General features: G+C 40.5%; 1 protein-coding gene, 1 long non-coding RNA gene and 1 pseudogene across 3 annotated transcripts in view; 1 reads left to right on the forward strand and 2 right to left on the reverse strand.

Annotated features, from left to right (window-relative positions):
* LOC307187756 overlaps positions 1-23,196 on the forward strand; it is a 75,771-nt gene that overhangs the window by 25,220 nt on the left and 27,355 nt on the right. The gene's annotated exons all lie outside the window — the stretch shown is intronic.
* Positions 962-3,140, reverse strand: LOC307187555 (gamma-crystallin B-like; the record flags this gene model as incomplete). The annotated part of the gene is made up of 2 exons (XM_079923753.1): positions 962-1,583; positions 3,021-3,140. The coding sequence occupies 2 exons, from the start codon at positions 3,138-3,140 to the stop codon at positions 1,308-1,310; spliced, it is 396 nt and encodes a 131-aa protein (XP_079779879.1). The 3' UTR covers positions 962-1,307.
* Positions 13,277-16,677, reverse strand: LOC307188355 (gamma-crystallin A-like; annotated as a pseudogene). The gene is made up of 3 exons: positions 16,672-16,677; positions 15,248-15,490; positions 13,277-13,570 (listed from the first exon to the last, which is right to left on the reverse strand). The product of its transcript is annotated as a gamma-crystallin A-like (transcript).

Consider the following 23,196-nt stretch of genomic DNA (forward strand, 5'->3'; position numbering starts at 1 on the left):
TCTATGTTTATTTTAAAAAGAAAACAACTGAATCAAACAAGCAAACTTGTCCAGAAAATTTTAATGCCCTTTTTTGATTTAGTATTATTTTTCTTTATTATTATTATTATTTTGGCTGCAATGGGTCTTCATTGCTACACGCGGGCTTTCCCTAGTTGTGGCCAGCAGGGGCCACTTCTCATTGTGGTGCCCAGGATTCTCATTGGAGTGGCTTCTCTTGTTGCAGAGCACGTTCTCTAGGCACATGGGCTTCAGTATTTGCAGCACACAGGCTCAGTAGTTGCATGATGCGAGCCCTAGAGCGTGCAAGTTTCAGTACTTGTGGCATGTGGGCTCTAGAGCTCAGGCTCAATAATTGTGGTGCACGGGTTTAGTTACTCCGTGGCACGTGTGATCTTCTCAGCCCAGGGATTGAACCCTTATCCCCTGCATTGGCAGGAGGATTCTTCACCACTGCACCACCAGGGAAGTCCCTTATTTTTCATATATGGTCACAGTACTTTACTCCTATTAAAATGATGGGAGGCAGGGACTTCCCTGACATTCTAGGAGTTAAGACTCATGCTGCCACTGCAGGGGGTATGGTTTCGATCCTTGGTAGGGGAACTAAGGCCCACATGCAGCGTGGCCAGAAAAAAAAAAAAAATGATAGGAGGCAGAGTTTTCCTATGTGCATACGGTTTTTGGTAAAAATCCTGATAATTTTGTACAAAGCACATACAGCAAAGAGACAGTGAATTCTATTGGGAAATCTCATGGAGGTATGAGGTATTGGAAATGGGAGAAAGGGGATGGAGGCTGTTAGAAGGATAAGGAGTGCAGTAGGTGAGAGGACAGGGCATTTATTTGTTTGTTTATGGAGCTAAAGTAAGAGTCTAGATGAGAATGGCTTTCCTTATCAATTAAGACTTGGACTGTATAGGGAAGATGATGGGGATAACCTGGAGGGGTAACTTGAGGTGTTTCAATAAGTACTTGTTTAGTATTGTAACTGTTTATTTATGTAACTTGTTTATTATTGTAACTTGTAAGATTAACCACAGATGGGTTGAGCCCAGTTGAACTGAACTTTGAGCCCACGTGGCCTAGCCTTTAAAAGAATGCTGGCAATAATATCCTCTACTCACTTCCCCTTATAAGAGGTTGTTCCCCATCTTGAAAGCATATGTTATCATGTCTGGTCAAGTGCCATTATTGCTTTTGAAGGCCTAATAGATTAAAAGAAAGGCAGGACTCTGTTAGTGCCAGAAACACAAGCTAAATCTTTTATTAGATTCTAAAGGAGAAAAGTGGAGAATGAAAATACTTCAGTAAAAATCTGTCACCCGTCTTAGAGAACCAGCCTTGGCATTCATCGCCCCCCAGTCAAGATATCTCCTGTACTCCCCTGGCCTCAGGAGGTACTGCCTTCCCCTGTAGTTGGGCAGCTCGTAAAGGACCCAGGAGCCCTCCAGCACATTGAGGGAGTGGATCTCATTGAGGTGGAAGCGGTCCTGAAGAGACAGACAATCATCTGTGATCTCTGACATTTGTCCTCTGAAGTCATCTCTCTCATAGATTCTCATTCTGAAAGTGCCGGAGTGCTAGGGTAGCAGACAGAGAAGAAAAAGTAAGTGAACAAAATAGAGAGAAATTAAAGTTCCCTTAGTCCAAGTCTGCTTTCACCACAACCGTGTCGCAGAGTTAAGGAGCCTTCCTGGTCCCCAACGCCCACCCGTGAATCTCACGGTGGATGGGCTAAGCTAGGAACAGAACTTAGCAGCTCTTCAACTGCTATGCACCAGTCTCTGTCCTTGGGAATTTAGGTTTGTCTAAAATAAAATTGATCATTTTAGTGCTTCTTATTGGAGAACGTCCCTCTCAAAGGAGAAAAGTGAGCATCATTGGAAAGTGAAGCCTCATTTGATATATTACCCTTGTTATAAAGGAATCAACGTTTAGCTATTTTCTGTAGGACTAATGTTTTGGTTTTCATGCATACTATGGATTATTAAGCCCTTGCAAAAAAGTAAGATGACACATCTTCCCTACCTCCGTTTTCATAACTTCATTTTCAGTTCAAATTTCCACCTATGTGACTCTTAAGCTTCCTTTCTGGCCTCCTACCCTTCACTTCCTCATTCCCTCAGCAGCGGGAATGGTCTTCTTGCAGCTCTGTTTGGATGACACCATATCTCATGCTCCCGCACTTCTACACATTCTTCTAAGAACTCTGCCATCACTCTCTAGGAAAGACTGAATCTCAAACTGTAGTTTTGGATGTGGCCTTTCCTCTAATTTCTACCTCTAGGTGTGCTAATAGGTACTGCCTACAAAATCAGAATAGAAGCCAGGATGCCTGTCTTCTCTAGGAGGATAATCAATTAGAAAAGTAAGCCAAAGCAAGCAAAAGTATTTTTATCAACTAAACGGAACCAGATTGTATTTATAAGTTGTGATATATTGGATTTCTGCGTTGATATGGCTTGCAATGACCACTTTAAGAAATTATATGTTGGAGTGGGAGTTTAGGGTTAGCAGAGGCAAACTGTTATATATAGGATGGATAAACAACAAGGTCCTACTGTACAGAGCAGAGAACCATATTCAGTGTCTGGTGAAAAACCATAATGGAAAAGAATATTAAAAAAACAATGTCTGTATGTATGACTGAATCACTTTGCTGTACAGCAGACATTAACAGAACATTGTAACTCAACTATACTTCAATACAAAAAAAGGAAATTATATCTCGAACAGATAACTTCAGTCTCTTCTATGTTCTGCTTTTTGTTAATGAGTCTTTTCATTTTTGATTCCATTTAAAACATGAAAAACTGGGAATATGTGATTTTAAAAAAAACACCAGATTTCATGAAGAATGGCTTGCTATCTGGGACACCCTTCTAGAATGGACTGCATGCACTGGGCTCACTCCCCCTTTCTGCTCTCCAGTTGGAACCGTTTGGTTGAAGGATGACAGTTTTTAATGGCTTAGATTTCCAAAGAGAGGAAGGCAAAGACAGAGCCACACTCACAGTGGGGATGAGGCGGCAGGAGCGGACGGAGTCATTGAAGCCCATCCACTGCTGGTAGTCGGGGTAGTCGCCGCGCCGCAGGAAGTACTGGTGGCCCTGGTAGTTGGGGCGCTCATAGAGCATCCAGCAGCCGCTGTCCACCCGGATGGAGTTGCAGCGGCTGACGTAGGGCTGCAGGTTGGGGCAGTCGCTGCTGCACTCGTAGCAGCGGCCCTGGAAGCCCCGGTCCTCGTAGAAGGTTATCTGCAAAATGGAAGATGTGGAAGCATGAAGCGATTTGCAGCCCCGCTGAAGATGCCGCGACCCGGCAAAGGTTGAGCATCAGGTACCCAGCACTTACCTTTCCCATTCTGGAGAGAGGAAGCAGGAGGTGTTCGCTGGATGTTGTGTGCGACTAGGGGGAGGGCCGCTGTATAAATAGCAGCCCTGACTGCTGCCTCCGCAGGAAATCACACAAAAGGAGCCCATTTCGGTGAGTAAGGGGATTTGCAAGCTCTCCGCCCTCCCTCCCCCTGGTCACTGCGGTTAGCTGAATGTTTACTCTTATTCTTTCTGGTAGGTTCGGGTTGTTCTAATTCACAAAAGCTGTTGTTGCCACCAAAATGAAAAGTCTTTAACGTAGAAGGATGAGCGGAATTCTATCCCCATGCTTTTATTTTATAGCCTAGTCTGCTTAATTGACTCCTTAAAGGTAATTAAACTAAACCATGTGTTCTGCTCAGGGACTGGTGTTTAAAAACAAAACAGAACAAAAATACTTCTTGAAAACCAGAATTTAAATAATAAGAAATCTTAAGGAAGAGGGAATCAAGTAATCTGTGAAAATGCTTTGAAAAGCATAAAGCGTAATTCAAATTCAAGATTCTGTGATTGAAAGCAGATTGTTGTGGCCTTCCTTTCTCACATCTCCCTTGGAGCCTACATCCTTCCTTCTGCTGGCGGCTGCCCAGAGACTTGCTCGCTCTTTGGGGTCCCTGGCCTCCTTCAAATGTCCTAAGATCTATCTTTTCTCTTCACCCTGATAAACTCTTGTTCACTTGGTAAGGGTGATTTGAGTTAGTGTAAGGAGTAATGTAGAAACCCTCAAGGTACAACACCCTCTACTTCCTCAGACTTTTGAGATGCTAGACAGCACCAGACAACAGAGCATCTTGATACCAGGCCAGACAACAGGGTATCTTTTTTTTTTTTTTTTTTTTTTTTTTTTTTTGCGGTGTGCGGGCCTCTCACTGTTGTGGCCTCTCCCGTTGCAGAGCACAGGCTCCGGACGCGCAGGCTCAGCGGCCATGGCTCACGGGCCTAGCCGCTCCGCGGCATGTGGGATCTTCCCAGACCGGGGCACGAACCCGTGTCCCCTGCATCGGCAGGCGGACTCTCAACCACTGCGCCACCAGGGAAGCCCCAACAGGGTATCTTGATAGTATGGATTTCACAGTGTGATATGGGGACCTCTAAGGTCCCCAAGACACTTTCAAGGGGTTCATATGGTCAGAACAGTTTTCATAACAATACCAAGATGTTATTTGCCCTTTTCACTCTTATTCCTTCACAAGTGTACAGTAGTTTTTCCAGAGGCTATATGACATTAAAGAGATTTGGTAAAATGTAAAGCAATTCCAGTCTTTTCATTGTTTTTGCTCTGGAAAGTATGGTTATTATTCATAAAATATGTTATTTATGTTAACATGTAATAGGTTTACTAAGGCTCTTCCTATAAAAAGGGGAACCCACAGTGAGTAGGAGTCCCTCTATTGGAATAGAACCAACACAGTATCCAGCAGATACCCAGGCCCTGACATGACCCTCCATGGGACGATAAAGAATATAGGTGGCTACAGGCTGGCCCCAGTCTATTTCATAGCCTATGTCATGTGACATTGTAGAATTCATCCTGACCTCTTGCAAAACTGGTGGCAGCACTAACAGAGCCCTGAGGCAAACAATTATATTAACACATTTTAGGGATCAAATAAAATACTAGAAATAGAGCAGGCCGTCCCTCGGTATCCGTGGGATTGCTTCCAGAACTCCTGTGGATACCAAAATCTGCAGATGCTCAAGTCCCTTATACAAAATGGAGTAGTATTTGCATATAACCTACACAATCTTCCCATATACTTTAAATCATCTCTAGATTACTTATAATACCTACTACAATGTAAATGCTGTGTAAGTAGTTGTGAATACAGTGTAAATGATATGTAAATAGTTGCCACCCTCTAGGTGGTCACAAAGCACTGAGCTGATCTCCCTGTGCTACGCGGCTGCTTCCCACAAGCTATGTATTTTACATTTGGTAGTGTGTATATGTCCATGCCACTCTCTCACTTCGTCCCAGCTTACCCTTCCCCCTCCCCGTGTCCTCAAGTCATTCTCTATGTCTGCGTCTTTATTCCCGTCCTGCTCCTAGGTTCTTCAGAACCTTTTTTTTTTTTTCCAGATTCCATATATATGTGTTAGCATACGTATTTGTTTTTCTCCTTCTGACTTACTTCACTCTTTACGACAGACTCTAGGTCCATCCACCTCACTACAAATAACTCAATTTCGTTTCTTTTTATGGCTGAGTAATATTCCATTGTATATATGTGCCACATCTTCTTTATCCATTCATCCAATGATGGACACTTAGGTTGTTTCCATCTCTGGGCTATTGTAAATAGAGCTGCAATGAACATTGTGGTACATGACTCTTTTGGAATTATGGTTTTCTCAGGGTATGTACCCAGTAGTGGGATTGCTGGGTCGTATGGTAGTCCTATGTTTAGTTTTTTAAGGAACCTCCATACTGTTCTCCAGATTGGCTGTATCAATTTACATTCTCACCAACAGTGCAAGAGGGTTCCCTTTTCTCTACACCCTCTCCAACATTTACTGTTTGTAGATATATTTTTTTTTTTTTTTGCTGTACGTGGGCCTCTCACTGTTGTGGCCTCTCCCATTGCGGAGCACAGACCCCGGACGCGCAGGCTCAGCGGCCATGGCTCACGGGCCCAGCCGCTCCGCGGCATGTGGGATCTTCCCGTACCGGGGCATGAACCCGTGTCCCCTGCATCGGCAGGCGGACTCTCAACCACTGCGCCACCAGGGAAGCCCTGTTTGTAGATATTTTGATGATGGCCATTTTGACCGGTGTGAGGTGATACCTCATTGTAGTTTTGATTTGCATTTCTCTAATGATTAGTGATGTTGAGCATTCTTTCATGTGTTTGTTGGCAGTCTGTATATCTTCTTTGGAGAAATATCTATTTAGGTCTTCTGCCCATTTTTGGACTGGGTTGTTTGTTTTTTTGATATTGAGGTGCATGAGCTGCTTGTATACTTTGGAGTTAATCCTTTGTCAGTTGCTTCATTTGCAAATATTTTCTCCCATTCTGAGGGTTGCCTTTTCGTCTTGTTTGTGGTTTCCTTTGCTGTGCAAAAGCTTTGAAGTTTCATTAGGTCCCATTTGTTTATTTTTGGTTTTATTTCCATTTCTCTAGGAGGTGGGTCAAAAAGGATCTTGCTGTGATTTATGTCATAGAGTGTTCTGCCTATGTTTTCCTCTAAGAGTTTGATAGTGTCTGGCCTTACATTTAGGTCTGTAATCCATTTTGAGTTTATTTTTTGTGTATGGTGTTAGGGAGTGTTCTAATTTCATTCGTTTATATGTAGCTGTCCAGTTTTCCCAGCCTGGTTTAGTGTCTTCAACAAGGTAATAACCTTAAGGGTAAGGGCCATGTCACACTTCTCTATCCCCCATGATTATTTACTAATTAATTATATGGATAGAGTCCTGGAAACAAGAAAAACAGTTAAGCAAGTGATGCCCATTTTATTGCAAATGATTCTGATTTTATTTTGGAGAACAATAACTCACCCACATGAGGTCACCTATGTGGATGTTCAGAGACACAGCCATCATTCTCTCCCACTCAGTCCTCTACCACGTCCCCTGGTTCTGATAGCCTCCACTCCTGTCTGGTCCTTGGTGACCTGGGAAAACTTGAAGGGAGGTAAAAATGGCCCAGAAATTGGGCAGGCTGGTGTAGGCTGGCAGCAGGGAGGCCTTCCTGAGGGGAGGGGAGGTGTTAGAGCACCACTAGAGCTCTCCCGTGAAGGTCTTAGAACTTACCTTTAACTGCTAAAGGAGAGATGGCCTGAGAAAGAGAACAAAAATGAAAGAAAAGGTGATGAGCAACATTTTTGTGAAGAAAAATAATGAGATCCCCAGTCACTTCCTTGCATTTTAGAAGATGGATGAGTCAATGGAATAAGACATTGGGTCCCGGTTGCTGCAAGACATGCTTTGTTCTGTCTCTTTGTAGTATCAGCCAACACCCCAGTCTAAAATATGTGGGAGATTAAGGGACTGAGCCAATGAGCCTTTTAGCACAAATATTTGAATACCAAGTTTAAAGTTACATACAAGTTTTTTCTTTTTCCTTTAAAAAGAAGTGCAAAACTTGTTTTAAAAAAGACAGGTCTCATTTAAATTTTAAAAAATTAAAAAAAAAATTAAAAACCATTTAAAGTTCTTTAGGAACTCATGGTTAAACAAACTCGTATATCAAAATACATAGACTTGCATGTCAAAATATTTGAATGGATCTGATATAACCCTGGTTTCTTTCAAAAACAAAATAGTTCATTTAAGAGCCATTAAGGGACTTCCCTGGTGGTCCATTGGTAAAGAATCCGCCTTACAGTGCAGGGGACGTGGGTTTGATCCCTGGTCAGGGAACTAAGATCCCACCTGCCGCGGGGCAACAAAGCCCATGTGCCACAACTACTGAGCTTGTGTGCCTCAACTAGAGAGCTCATGTGCCACAGCTACAGAGCCCATGTGCCCTGGAGCCTGTGTGCCACAACTAGAGAGAGAAAAACCCACAACTAGAGAGAAGCCCGCGTGCTGCAACGAACAGCTCTCTCGCCTCAACTAAGACCCAACAGAGCCAAAAATAAATAAATCTTTAAAAAAAAAAAAGAGCCATTAAAGTTACCTGGGGCCTGTTAGAAGGCTCTGTGGAAATAGTTCATTACCCTCCCTGCCTCCCTTCCCCCATGCCAATGTTTTAGTTTGTCAGCTGGGTTTTCCTGAAGCGTTTGCAGACTTCTTTCTCTGGTAACCACTTATGTGTCTCCCAGATGAAACCTCTTGAGTTCATCAGCACATCATTGACATGACCCTGCTGAAGGAAGCCACATCTGCTCTCACTTAAGTAGGTAGGATTGAACCTGTAGCAAACTTTACAGCACTCACTTGGCTCATGATGATGGAAATAATAATAGTTAATAATGACAGCCTACTGTATGAAGAGTGTTTAGTGTGTTCTAGACATTGTACCAGGAATCTTATATAGAGTACGTCATGTAGCTAACACAGCACAATTATTATCAGTACTTCCCCAAATATTTGAGAGATCCAGGGCAAGAGCATAAATAGAGGCCCCCTCCACCACCCCATGGACCGCCCTCCTCACTTCTCACTCCCTCACATGTCCAAGCTCCACCCCCGCATCCCGACCATGCCCCCAAACAGCTGCCCTTTGAGTACCAGTGTCCTTGGGTGGGTGAGTGAAGACTCTCTCTTAGATTTTGGAAGCAAGGGTGTAAATGGAGGAAATTCTGGAGCTCCAGGTATAAGGAGTGTGGTCTAGAAGACGTGTGGGCATGTCCCTGTTGTTGCACACATTCCTGTCCTGTGGGGAAGATTGTATCTGGAGGAGGCCAGAGGAGGCTCTCTGAACACCCATTCCAAGCCAGGGTCCCCAGCTGACCAAGTCTAATCACGTACTGATCACTATGAGAAACAAATTCAAAAAGGTACACACAGCTAGTAAGTAGAGGCACTGGGAACTGAACTCAGGTCTGTCAGCCTTGAAGGCCTAAACTGATTGTTTCTGCATATAACAATGACTTGTTTTAGAGGTTATGTTTCCAGATATGCATAGCTTATATTCTCCCTAATTATACACTTCTCATAGTAGGTTCAATGTCGTTCTTTTTTTTTTTTTTACCTTGCAAAGGGCCTAGCACCAAAGTAGCCTGTTCTCCCTACCAACCTTGAAAATATTTGGCTTTAACAGGAATTCTGGTAAATTCTAGTGGATTCTTCAATTGACTGATTGCTGCCAGGCTGATTTCTTCAGCCTGGCTCTAGGATCTCAGCATTAACTGACTGCAAAGGGTTCCTAAATCCCTGTGTCACTGATTTATATGTAGCCTTCTAAGACAGCAGTAATGGGTGACTATTAAAAGGACATTGAGGATTTTCACATTTCCTTGAATTAGAGAATTTTTTTTAGAAAATAGCTAATTTACTTTGCCCCCCTCCCTTTTTTATGAAGTCCATATATATAGCATAACAAGGTAAAACTGATGGAGGGATGACTGCTGCTTATTGAGCTTCTTTACAGGAGGCATCTTATTTATTCCTCATAAGAACATGCAAGTGGGAAAACTGAGGCTTAGGGAGCATAAGTAACTTGCTCAAGGTCACACAGCCATTAGGTGGCCAAGCCAGAAACCATGTCCATGGACCTCAAGGCCTACATTGGTAACCATTGAGATGCTCTACGTTGAAACCTAATACAGTCTTAAAGAATCAGAGCTGGAAGGAAACATGGAGCTCCTCTTGTCCACACCCCTTATTTTATAGAGAAGAAAACTTGTGGCACACCGAGCTTTCTTAGATAAAAGGCTGTTCTCTAAACCCTTAAGTTCACTAGATTAAAGCAAAACAAAACAAAACCTCAGTTTAAAATTATTTTCAGTGAGACATCTCACCTAGGTTTTACTCTTTTTTTAAAAAAAGCAGAGCTCATATTTCATTAGTCACCCAACAAAGGACAACACACTATGGTTTAACTAAGCTGGCGGCAAAACAAATCTTTCTGTGTATTTGGTATTGGTAAGAGCCACGGCAGTTTAGTAATATGTGTATCTTCATATTTATAATTTATACCATATGTTCCTTCAGCAAGAAGGAATCTTATTCTAAAAGATTATTTATTACTTAAGGTTCTGTGCCGGGCATTATTATTTTTAAACAGCTTTGTTGAGATATAATTCACATACCATATAGTTTACCCATTTAAAGTGTATAATTCAATGGTTTTAGTATATTCACAGTTATGTGCAACCATCACCACAGTGAATTTTAGAGCATGCTCATCCCACAGTGAGAAGTCCTGTACCCTTTAGTTTTCATTCCTTTATCCACCCATCCCCCATACCTAAGCAACCCATGAATCCACTTACTGTCTCTAGATTTGCCTATTCAGGTTATTTCATATAAATGAATCCTATAATATGTGGTCTTATGTGACTGGCTTCTTTCACTTAGCCTAATGTTTTCAAGGTTCATCCATGTTGTAGCATGTATCAGTACATCATTCCTTTTTATGGCCAAATAATATTCCATTGTTTGGATATATCACATTTCATTTGTCCAATCATCCACTGGTAGACATTTGGGTTGTTTTCACCTTCTGGCTACCGTGAATAGTGCTGCTATGAACATTCATGTATACTTTTTTTAAAAAATAAATTTATTTATTTATTGGCTGCTTTGGGTTTTCATTGCTGGGCGCGGGCTTTCTCTAGTTGCGGCGAGCGGGGGCTAATCTTCGTTGCAGTGCGCACGCTTCTCGTTGTGGTGGCTCCTCTTGTTGCAGAGCATGAGCTCGAGGCACGCGGGCTTCAGTAGTTGTGGCACACGGACTCAGTAGTTGTGGCTCGTCGGCTCTAGAGTGCAGGCTCAGTAGTGGTGGCGCACGGGCTTAGTTGCTCCACGGCAAGTGGGATCTTCCTGAATCAGGGCTTGAACCCGTGTCCCCTGCATTGGCAGGCAGATTCTTAACCATTGCACCACCAGGGAAGTCCCCATGTATACGTTTTTGTTTGAACACCTACTTTCAATTCTTTGGAGTATAAACATCAGAGTGGAATTGCTGAGTCATATAACTCTATTTAACTATTTGAGGAAATACCAAACCGTTTTCCACGGTGGCTGCAACATTTTCCATTCCCACCAGCTATTTATGAGAGTTCCAATCTCTCCATGTCCTTACTAACATTTGTTATTTTCTGTTTTTTTTTTCCTAAAATTATTATAACCATCCTAGTGGGTATTAAGTGCTACCCTACTGTGGTTTGATTTGAACTTCCCTAATGACTAATAATGCTGAACATCTTCAGTAGCTTCTTGGCTATTTGTATATCTTCTTCATAAAGATGTATATTCAAATCCCTTGCCCATTTTTAAATTATGTTGTTTATCTTTCTGTTGTTGTTTTAAGAGTTTTTATATATTGTGGATACTAGACTCTTACCAGATAAAAAGTTTGTAAATATTTTCTCCCATTCAGTGGGCTGTCTTTTCACTTTCTTGATAGTATCCTTTGATTCATAAAAGGTTTTAATTTTGATGAAGTCCAATTTATTTTTTTATTGTTGTTGCTTGTGCTTTTGGTCATATTTAAGATATCATTGCCTAATAAAAGATCACAAAGATGGGGCTTCCCTGGTGGAGCAGTGGTTGAGAGTCCACTTGCTGATGCAGGGGACGCGGCTTTGTGCCCCGGTCCGGGAAGATCCCACATGCCGCGGAGTGGCTGGGCCTGTGAGCCATGGCCGATGGGCCTGCGCATCCGGAGCCTGTGCTCTGCAATGGGAGAGGCCACAACGGTGAGAGGCCTGCATACCGCCAAAAGAAAAAAAGAAAAAGATGTGTGTCTCTGTTTTCTTCTAAGAGTTTGATAGTTTGAGTTCTTTGATTTATTTTGAGTTAATTTTTATATGTGGTATGAAATGGAGGTCTAACTTTATTCTTTTGCATTTGGATATCCAGTAGTCCCAGCACCATTTGTTGAAAAGCTATTCTTTCCCCATTGAATGGTCTTAGCACCCTTGGCAAAAATCAGTTGAGCATAGACATATGGGTTTATTTCTAGACCCTCAAGTCTATTCCATTCATCTCTATGTCTACCCTGTGCCAGTACCCTGCTGTCTTGATTACTATTGCTTTGCTGTAAGTTTTGAAATTAGGAAGTATGAGTACTCCTACTCTGTTCTTTTTTCAAGAATGTTTCGGCTATTCTGGGTCCCTTGCAATTCCATATGAATTTTAAAATTAGCTTCTCAATTCCTATAAAGAAGTTAACTGGGACAGAGCACTATTTTTGCTTATGTAAATTTGTGAAAAGAATTAGCATTCTGGGAGAGCAGCTCTACTCTAGTGGAAAGAAATGTCAGAGGTATGCAGGATTATAAATATTCTTACTTCACTCTGCATAGTTGAGTCTTCCATAATTGAATCTTGATAAAAGTTCATACTGGAGTCCAAAATAAAGATGATTATACTGTACTGTTGAATTTGAGGAAACCCTGAGAATACATTAATTTCTTACATTTATATTTGTACAAACATTTAAAGATAACAAAGTGTGTTCACAATCTTTCCCCAGCTTTTCATCATAGTTATCCTGGAAATTAGTGAGACAGGAATTTATTATTGCCTGTAGTTTTCAATAAGGCAATTTAGGCACAGAGAATAAGAAATGACTTGCTCGAAGAGATAAGCTAGGAAGTGGAGTAACCAACCGTCCTAGTTTACCTGAGACTGAGGGGCATTTTATTAGTAAGTAGCAGAGGCAGGATAACAACTCAGGCCCTTTAACTCTTTTTTTAAAAAATTAATTAATTAATTAATTAATTAATTTTTGGCTGAGTTGGGTCTTTGTTGCTGTGCACGGGCTTTCTCTGGTTGCAACGAGCCCCAGGTCCTTTAACTCTTAATTTAACACTTCTCCTCCCAGATGACCTCATCATGCGTACTTGACCTTCTCTACTTTGGGAATTCCGCTTAAAACTTCTCTTTTCACTCAGCTTTTCTTGACTAATCTTATCTGAAACTTCAGCTGCCCTAACCTCTCCAGCAATCCTTTGTCTTTGGTATCCCAGCCACAACTGGTTCTATATTTTCTCCTGTATATGGGTTTCATAGTTTTTCGTTATGTTTCTTTCCTCTCTCCCTCAGATCGTGGGTCATAGAGGCAGACAGTGTTTCTCCCTCCTTCCCGTGACATGAGTGGGGACTTCATAATTACTGCTGCCTGACCAGCAGGAAGTAAGTAGACATTCAAGACACTTGACCTTCAGGGTCAGATAAGTTGCCAAGGGTCACCATTTATTAAAATTCAGTTATCATTTAAGATGAACAAGAATCACTTAGTGCCAGGAACACAATCTGTGTATTTAGTGCAACTCTATGTGGATTATAATAAGGAAAACACAGCCTCGTACAAATCGATGATGCATCTCAGAGAGCCGACTTTGGCATCCAGGCCTCCCCGGTCATGGTAGCTCCTTTAGTCCCCTGGCCTCAGCAAGTACTACCACCCCTGGTAGTTGGGCATCTCGCAGAGGACCCACCAGCCCTCCAGCATGTGGAGTGAGTGGAGCTCATTGAGCTGGAAGTGGTCATGCATGCAGGATCAGTCCTCTGTGAGCTCGGACACCAGGCCTCCGTAGCCATGTCTCTCATACAGCTTTATCCTGTGAGAGCTAGTCTGTTGTGACAGTAAACCAAAGATGAAAAATAAGTTGTGGGCATCCTTGATGTCAGTAAAAGTGACTCAATCAGCCTGCAGCTTCATGAAGCAGGGTTTTCAAACCATCCTGTCATATATGTATCCTTTCCTTACATGGTTGTTCTAACAAATTAGGGAGAGTATTAAAATAAAACTGACCTGACCAGGGGTCTATCCTGTGGAAGAAACAAGAATTGAAATAAAGTCAATAAAAGGGATTCCTTTCTAAAAAAAAAACAACTGTCACAACTGTATTTAGTTCAGTCTGCAGAGAGGATTTTAACTCCGTTTACCATTATGACTGTGTATCACTGAATCCTATCAAGCTTGGTTTTGGTTTCTTTGTATTTTTTTTGATTGGAGTATAATTGCTTTACAACGTTGTGTTAGTTTCTGCTGTAGAAAAAAGTGAATCAACTATATGTATACATATATCCCCTCCCTCCTGAGCCTCTCTCCTCCCGCCATCCCACCCCTCTAGGTCATCACAGAGCACTGAGCTGAGCTCCTCAAGCTTGTTTTTAAATATTTTTATTTTGGAATTTATTTATTTTTGGCTGTGTTGGGTCTTCATTGCTGTGCGAGGGCTTTCTCTAGTTGCGGTGAGCAGGGGCACCTCTAGGCATGCGGGCTTCAGTAGTTGTGGCATGTGGGCTCAGCAGTTGTGGCTCAAGGGCTCTAGAGCGCAGGCTCAGTAGTTGGGTTTAATGGCTCTGCAGCATGTGGGATCTTCCCGGACCAGGGCTAGAACCCATGTCCCCTGCATTGGCAGGCAGATTCTCAACCACTGTGCCACCAGGGAAGCCCCTCAAGCTTGTTTTTAAGTCACTTTTGTACTCATCATGTACAACAATTCATATTTACTCTGAGTCCACATGTCCAACATTTTGCCAAGTCACTTGTAAGTTGAGTTTCTTGCCTCAAAGAAATTTCTGTCTTATTTGTACCTCTTTTTGCATCTGCAAATTTCTGCAGCCGAATTTTGGTTTCACTTCTTGAATCTGCTTGTCATGACACATAATTTGGTGTCATCAGAATGTAGAAATACAAATTCCACATGATTGAAAAACATTAAGCAGCATTTTGGTGAGGACCATGTCCCATGAAATCCTAATTAATGATCTTTTTCTGACCCTTGTGAAAAACTAGTTGATAATGACTGCTGAATACAAGGAGCCACCTGCAAGCGAACTGTTCTAGTTTCTAGATCCGTAGGTCATAAAGAAGGTATTGAAAATAATCGCCAATACAGTCAGAATAGATTATACTTATGTTGTTCTCCCATAGTCTGTCAGTGTTCATTAAGAAATAATGATCTAGATAGATTTTTTTCTTTACTGAACAAGGTAGTTTTTATTTAGAAATTAGGGATCAGCTAGATACTTCCAAATTCAACTTTAGAAGCTATATTGTTGTGATTTCTTGTGCCTAAAAACAATCTGCCCATTTTTAATGCTTTATTGAAATGAGTTTTAATGTTTCCATATGAGAGTGTAGTAAAGGCAATCAACGTTTTGTTAAATGCTTGAGAGTTGGGCTTTGCTATTTCACCGTGAACACTAGTCCTGAGTTGAAACAAACTGACTTTTATGAACAGGAATTTATGGCCATGGATCAGTGATGCTTTCACATGAGTCGTGTTGAACTAAGACTCACGTAAGGAATTGTGTGGCAGGGGCAGACGGAGTCGTTGAGGCCCATCCACTGCTGGTAGTCGGGGTAGTCGCCGCGCCGCAGGAAGCACTGGTGGCCCTGGTAGTTGGGGCGCTCGTAGAGCATCCAGCAGCTGCTGTCCACCCGGATGGAGTTGCAGCGGCTGAAGCAGGGCTGCAGGTTGGGGCAGTCGCTGCTGCACTCGTAGCGGCGGCCCTGGAAGCCCCAGTCCTCGTAGATGGTGATCTGCAGGTGGAAAGCAAGGTGACAGCAGGGAGTCAGCTGGGAGGTACATCCCCCCCACCCCACAGTAGATACCCAGCAGACACGCTGTGGCGTATGTTTATGTAGGAAAAAAAAGATTATAACAGTGTATGTATAAGCCCAAATGTCAATCATGGTTATCAATGAATGGCAAGATTATAGGTCTTAATTTTATGTTTTTATTTCTCCTTTTTGTTGTTTTCAATTGCTTTAATTTGTTGTTACATAAATATATATTACTTTCATGAGATGAAAAAATAAAATCAATTTGTAAATGTATAACTTTGAGTTACTGGTGAAAAGCAGCAAATTTTGTAAATAGCCGCATTTTGTCTTGAGATTAAACACTTCTCCTTGGGCTAAAAAGCAAGAGGTCTCCCAAGACTCTCTGAGACGCTCCAGGAGTAGGAAAATATACAGAATCCTCCCATTCCCCTCTCCCCTCAACCCAGCTTCTAGGGATGCTTTTTGTTTTCAAAACTAGCATCATGTGGACCTAGAGTCTGTCATACAGAGTGAGGTAAGTCAGAAAGAGAAAAACAAATACCGTATGCTAACACATATATATGGAATCTAAAAAAAAAAAAAAAGAAAAGAAAAAAATCGTTCTGAAGAACCTAGGGGCAGGACAGGAATAAAGACGCAGACATAGAGAATGGACTTGAGGACACGGTGGTGGGGGGAAGGGTAAACTGGGACAAAGTGAGAGAGAGGCATGAACATATATACACTACCAAATGTAAAACAGATAGCTAGTGGGAAGCAGCCACATAGCACAGGGAGATCAGCTCGGTGCTTTGTGACCACCTAGAGGGGTGGGGTAGGGAGGGTGGGAGGGAGACACAAGAGGGAGCGGGTATGGGGATATATGTATGTGTATAGCTGATTCACTTTGTTATACAGCAGAAACTAACACACCATTGTAAAGCAATTATGCTTCAATAAAGATGTTAAAAAAAAAACAAAAAAACTAGCATCGTGATCTTCCTGAGTTTTCCCTCCCTGAAGCAACACTGTTTCATAGGACCCAGGTGACTGCTTGAAAGCTTTTCCCATCGCTGCCAACCTATTGATTTAGAAGCGCTCTTCAGATATTCAGGGGTAGAGGGTGACCCCAATCCCCAACTCATCCCGTGTGTGTGTAGAAAGATGAAATCAAACACCTTCATGGTTCATGACCCAGGGAGGGACATCCACCTACAGCTGGCAATATGTCCACAATGCATTTGTAAAAGTCCTCAGGCAGCATGTAAAGAAAATGTGCAGATGCTAAGAGGAGAGAAATTAATAGCCACAAAGAAAAAGTGTTCCCCTGCAAGTAGCAGAGCTAGACAAAAGAAAACTGGGCAGAGTCCTATGAAGTTAGACAGTATACCCAGGGACCAGAGGATATACCTAATGTGGCAGGTGTACTGGTAAACTTCAGTTACAGCTGTAATTGAACCAGTGTGGGAAAGGCTGCATTGGTCTCCCCAGCTACAAAACCACATCGGAATACACCACCATTTTCAGCAAAAGTCAACAAATCACACACCAGTTTTGGCACATGTTAAAGAAAACTGTTCTGCAGAAAGGTGACACATCAAAACCATAAGGTGGTATAATTTATACTTACATTCACTTGGTCAAATTGTTACTACATGTATTTATAAGCTCAACTATGTGCCTAATCAGAATTTTGGAAATGTGTTGAAAGACCAGATCATTTTCATTTCCTAGTAGTCCTTATATTCTACTGAAAGAAAGCCCGGACCTGTTTTTCTTTTAAGGCTTTATTGAAATGAGTTTAAATATTTCCATGTGAGAACATAGTAAGGGCAATCGATGACAGGTTAATTTAATTCGGATTGAAACTTTGGAAAATTGCCTCCTCCTCCACCATTCTGAAATGTTCAGTGCTAAACATTTGTAAAATGTCCTACAAAGCCAGTCTGCTCTGACACAGAAATAGTATATATTCTCCAAATCCTCCAACCAACAATCTTCTAGTCATAATGAAGTAGCATAAGATACATACTTGTTTTTTTAACCACAATATGGCCAAACAATGTGATTCTAAGAAAGCTCAACACCTGAAAAAACACTTCAATGCACTTTGTATCAAAAGCTAATTGCAAAGAAAAATATGCCAGCAAGAGTTGGAATTTTAAGATGATGCAGAGACTTTATTACGAACTCCCATGGTGCAATTCCAAGTTTCTAAGTGACCTGTAGAATAAAAAGATAATTTTTGTATCAAGCACATCAATTTAACATGGACACAGATATTAGCTTTCAATCTATAGGGAGTTAAGGTCAAATATCAGATACCAAATTACTGACAAAGATGAATTAAAATAAAAGTGGGTGCAAAAGAATTTCCATGGAATTTTTCTCAGACATTTGGAAATTGAGTTATATTTCTCAATTAAATACAATATATGATCCCACACAGGGAAAAATATATAAAAAAGGACAGTATTGGTCAATTGACAAAATTGATACCTATATGGTAAAGTATTGATGTTAAATTTTCTGAAGTTGATAACCATCCTGTAGTTATTTAAGAGAGTGACTTTATTCTTAGGAAATACACTCTGAAGTATATAGGGGTAAAGTGATATGGTGTATATAACTTCAGATGGCTTAGAAAAAGTTTTATATACTCAGTATAAAATGTATACTGAGGGGCTTCCCTGGTGGCACAGTGGTTGAGAGTCGGCCTGCCGATGCAGGGAACATGGGTTCATGCCCCGGTCCGGGAAGATCCCACATGCCGCAGAGCAGCTGGGCCCGTGAGCCATGGCCACTAAGCCTGCACGTCCGGAGCCTGTGCTCCGCAAGGGAAGAGGCCACAACAGTGAGAGGCCCGCGTACTGCAATAAATAAATAAATAAATAAAATAAAATATATACTGAGAGAAAGAGAAACAGAGAAGAGAATAAAAGAGTGGGACAGAGACAGAGAGAGAAAAATGGTAAAGATAATGAAGCAAAATGTTATGGTAACAATTAGCAAAGGTGAGTAAAATGTATATGAGAGCTCTTTGTACTATTTTTGCAACTTTTCTCTAAGCTTGCAATTATTTCCAAATTAAAAAAATAATAAAAATAATACTTCTTTTCACTAACCATGACCAAAGCAAATCATTTCTTTGCCCCTCAGCAGTTGTGTATTGTGCCTGCACTATACTATTTTGAATTTCTTATATATTGCTTTGAATTTAAACTTATATTGCCCTCTTTCCATTTCTGATAGAGAAGTGTTAGTCTCCAACTATGAAAATGGAATCATTGATTTCTCTCTGCAATTCTAATAGTTTTTACCTCACATAGTTGGATGTTCTGTTGTTTGATGCGCACATGTTAAGGATTGTTACGTCTTCTTGGAGAATTGACCCCTTTATCATTATGTAATGCCCTTCTTTATCCCTAATAACTTTCCTTGCTTCTAAGTCAGCTTTGTCTGAAACTAATATAGCTAATTTTCTTTTTTAAATTAGTTCTAGCATGATTTATTGTTCTCCATCCATTTACTTTTTTTTTTTTTTTTTTGCTGTGCTGTGTAGCTCGCAAGATCTTAGTTCCCTGACCAGGGATTGAACCCAGGCCACCTCAGTCCAAGCACCAAATCCTAACCACTGGACTGCCAGGGAATTCCCTACATCCATTTACTTTTAATCTATATATGTCTTTATGTTAAGAGGGTGCCTTATAGGCACCATATAATTGGGTCTTGTTTTTTGATCCACTCTGACAATTTGTCTTTTTTTTCTTCTTCATAATTGTATTATAAAAATTTTCATACAGAAACGTTGAAAGAATTGTACAATGAAGATACATATGCCCACCACCTGGATTCTGCAGTTAAGAGTTTGCTACATATATGTCTAACTGAATCTCTTTGCTGTACACTAACACAACATTGTAAATCAGCTGTACTTCAATTTAAAAGTTTGCCATATTTGCTATATTTTCTTTAACATACATCTTTAACACATCTGCAGTGATGGGAATGCTCTGTGCTGTCCAGATACAGTAGTTTGTGGCTCTTGAGTTCTGTCTTTTAATTGGTGCATTTAGACCTTTGATGATCAAAATGATTATTGATATAGTTGAATTAATATCTATCTTATTTGTTAATGTTTTCTATTTGTTGCCCTTGTTCTTATTTGTCTTTCACTCTTTTTCTGCCTTTCCAAGGATATGGCATTGCTCATACCCATTTTGACTAATAAATGAGCTACTAATACCAATACAGTACAAAAGAAATCTTGAAAATTGTTTTCTAGAATACCTGGATTGTTAAAAAATAATTTCTCTTTTTCCCTTATTGAAGAAATTCAGTGACTGGAATCGAAATTTCTGAATAAGGCATTGATATCTTGCAGTTAAAAAAAATGTTCATCAGCTAAAAGACATGATACAGTATCCATAAGCCACAAAAGAAAAGACTAAGAAGCTTAAACATATAAATGAAAAATTTCTTCAAACAATAAACTGTGAAAGTGTATTTTTCATACATTTAATAAACTAATTTATTTATTTGTTATTTCTAACAAACTAGATAGATGTGCGTGTATGTATATGTACATGTATGGCAAATATTTGAATTGAAAATTATTAATAGTTGTTATTTCTGAGGAGTAGGACAAGGATATGGGAAAGTGAGGATTCTTTTACTTTTCATTATCTATATTTTGTACTTTTGAAATTTTTACTGTAAGCATGTATTACTATTATAGTTGAAAAACTACTTTACAACCCGATCAAAAAATGGGCGGAAGAACTAAATAGACATTTCTCCAAAGAAGACATACAGATGGCCAAGAGGCACATGAAAAGCTGCTCAACATCACTAATTATTAGAGAAATGCAAATCAAAACTACAACGAGATATCACCTCACACCGGTCAGAATGGCCATCATCAAAAAATCTACAAACAATAAATGCTGGAGAGGGTGCAAAGAAAAGGGAACCCTCTTGCACTGTTGATAGGAATGTAAATTGATACAGCCACTATGGAGAACAGTATGGAGTTTCCTTAAAAAAACTAAAAATAGAATTACCAAATAACCCAGCAATCCCACTACTGGGCATATACCTGGAGAAAACCATAATTCAAAAAGACACATGCACCCCAATGTTCATTGCAGCACTATTTACAATAGCCAGGTCATGGAAGCAACCTAAGTGTCCGTAGATTGATGAATGGATAAAGAAGATGTGGTACATATATACAATGGCATGTTACTCAGCCATAAAAAGGAATGAAATTGGGTCATTTGGAGAGATGTGGATGGACCTAGAGACTGTCATACAGAGTGAAGTAAGTCAGAAAGAGAAAGACAAATACCATATATTAACGCATATATGTGGAATCTAGAAAAATGGTACAGATGAACCGGTTTGCAAGGCAGAAATAGAGACACAGACATAGAGAACAAACGTATGGACACCAAGCGGGGAAAGGAGGTATGGGATGAATTGGGAGATTGGGATTGACATATACATACTAATATGTATATAATAGATAGTTAATGAGAACCTGCTGTGTAGCGCAGGGAACTCTATCTAGTGCCCTTTGGTGACCTAAATGGGAAGGAAATCCAAAAAAGAGGGGATATATGTATACATATGGCTGATTCACTTTGCTGTACAATAGAAACTAACACAACATTGTAAAGCAACTATACCCCAATAAAAATTTAAAAAAAAGAAAAAGAAAAACTACTTTATTAAGTACATTCCTCAAGAGTTGGAAGAGATGCCTAAAGTACACAAATAATAAAGCATGAAAAACCCTCACGAATGTGGTTTCTGCTGTTTGATTGTCAAGAAGGGGCCTTATGAGAGGGATTCATGTCAGGATCTGATCCTATTGCAAAATGGGCCCTTATTCTTTTGACACTCCTGGGCTTACAAGTATCGATTAGCCTATAGAAATGGTTGGTCCCTAAAACGAGCCTCTCAGGCAGTATGGGTAGGGCACAGTGGTTTGAAAGCACTCACCTAAGGACCATTCACTTACTGCCAATTCACTAATCAGTAATAATTACTGAATATTACTGCCTGCAAAGCATTTTATACATATGTAGGAAATAATAAGGAAATAAAAGATCTGCTTCCATCAAGAAGCCAACAGTCTTCAACGGTTATGGAAAAAAACATACAAGGAATGAAATTATACGTTCAAAATAACATACCAATGAGCAATCTTGAGAGCCAGATTTTCAGTACATAGGTGCATAGATGAGCCTCAAGGGGCTATGAACCTCTGTCTCAGAGATCTATTTTTTCATGATTAAGTTTAAGGTGTAGATTATCAGTGTATGTGTGTATGTGTGTGGATGTACGTATATGTTATTTCTGGAGTTATTACTGTTTTTTGATTTTCTGCTGTCTGTTTTACTTTCTAAAGCTTGCTATCCCCAAACTGACATCTTAAAAATTAACATCATCTTACTCAAAAGGATCTTAAGTAACAAAGATATAGTTCTAGAAAAGCTATACCTTCAAATCTCATTATAACAAAGACCTTTGAAAGAAAACTCAATATCATAAATATTTCCTAATAGCATGAGTTTTTGTTACTAGAATAACACGTATTAAAGCCCTGATGTGACTAAAGATTTCAGGCAGTTCTTAAAGCATTTACTATGATAAGGTTACATTTCTAATCAGTCAGTAGTTTGCCTCAGAAAATCTGAATAAACCCTGAGCCCTGTGTGACCCAGTCTATTCAGAGATTCACATTTTAAAAATGCATAGTATAGCAACCGAACTACATAAAAAGGAATTTCAGTTTTCACTTGTGTTTCTTGAAGCAAACCCAATTCATAACCCAGTGGTTCTGTTTTCAAAATTCCCCTTTCCCTTTCCTACCTTACAACCCTCCAGCTGACCCAGAGTCTCTCATTCAACAAAACCCTAAAACATCCCAGCCAGCCAGTCTGTACCACTTTTCTGATTCTTTCCCTGCTCAGCTTTGGTCTCTCTGACTTTTAAAATTTCCTTTTCACTTTGCACATTGCAATTGAGAACGCAGAGCTGGAACGGCAAAGAACCCTCCTTTCTTTCTCCTTACTTTCCAGCCCTGTCCATCTCTGACCATTCTCTGAATTCTGAAGCATAAATGTCAAAGGAATTAGATGGGCAGAGCAGAAGCAGCAGAGATGCAAAGCAGACAAAGATAAAATTTTCATTAATGAGAAAGGAACCGAGAATAGGAACATTTGACACAGATATTAATACAAATCCTCTCCTCAACACACTTATTTGAATCAACAGAATAATAGCTGATTAACTGTGGATAGTATTTCTCAAATGCTATAAAGATAATAATGGTCAATATTTATTTAGGATTTACTCTGTTCTCATCTCTCTCTCTTTTTTTTTTTTTTTTTGCTGTACGCGGGCCTCTCACTGTTGTGGCCTCTCCCGTTGCAGAGCACAGGCTCCCGACGCACAGGCTCTGCGGCCATGGCTCACGGGCCCAGCCGCTCCGTGGCATGTGGGATCTTCCCGGACCGGGACACGAACCCGTGTCCCCTGCATCGGCAGGCGGACTCTCAACCACTGCGCCACCAGGGAAGCCCTCTTTTTTTTTTTGTTCTAATCTCTTAACATGCATAATATCAGTTAATCATTTCAACGACCTTAAGAGATAAGTACCATTATTCTTCCCATTTTGCAGAGGAGGAGAGGTT

This window comes from Stenella coeruleoalba (genome assembly GCF_951394435.1).
Source record: "Stenella coeruleoalba genome assembly, chromosome: 6".
In the NCBI taxonomy this organism is placed as follows: Eukaryota; Metazoa; Chordata; class Mammalia; order Artiodactyla; family Delphinidae; genus Stenella; species Stenella coeruleoalba.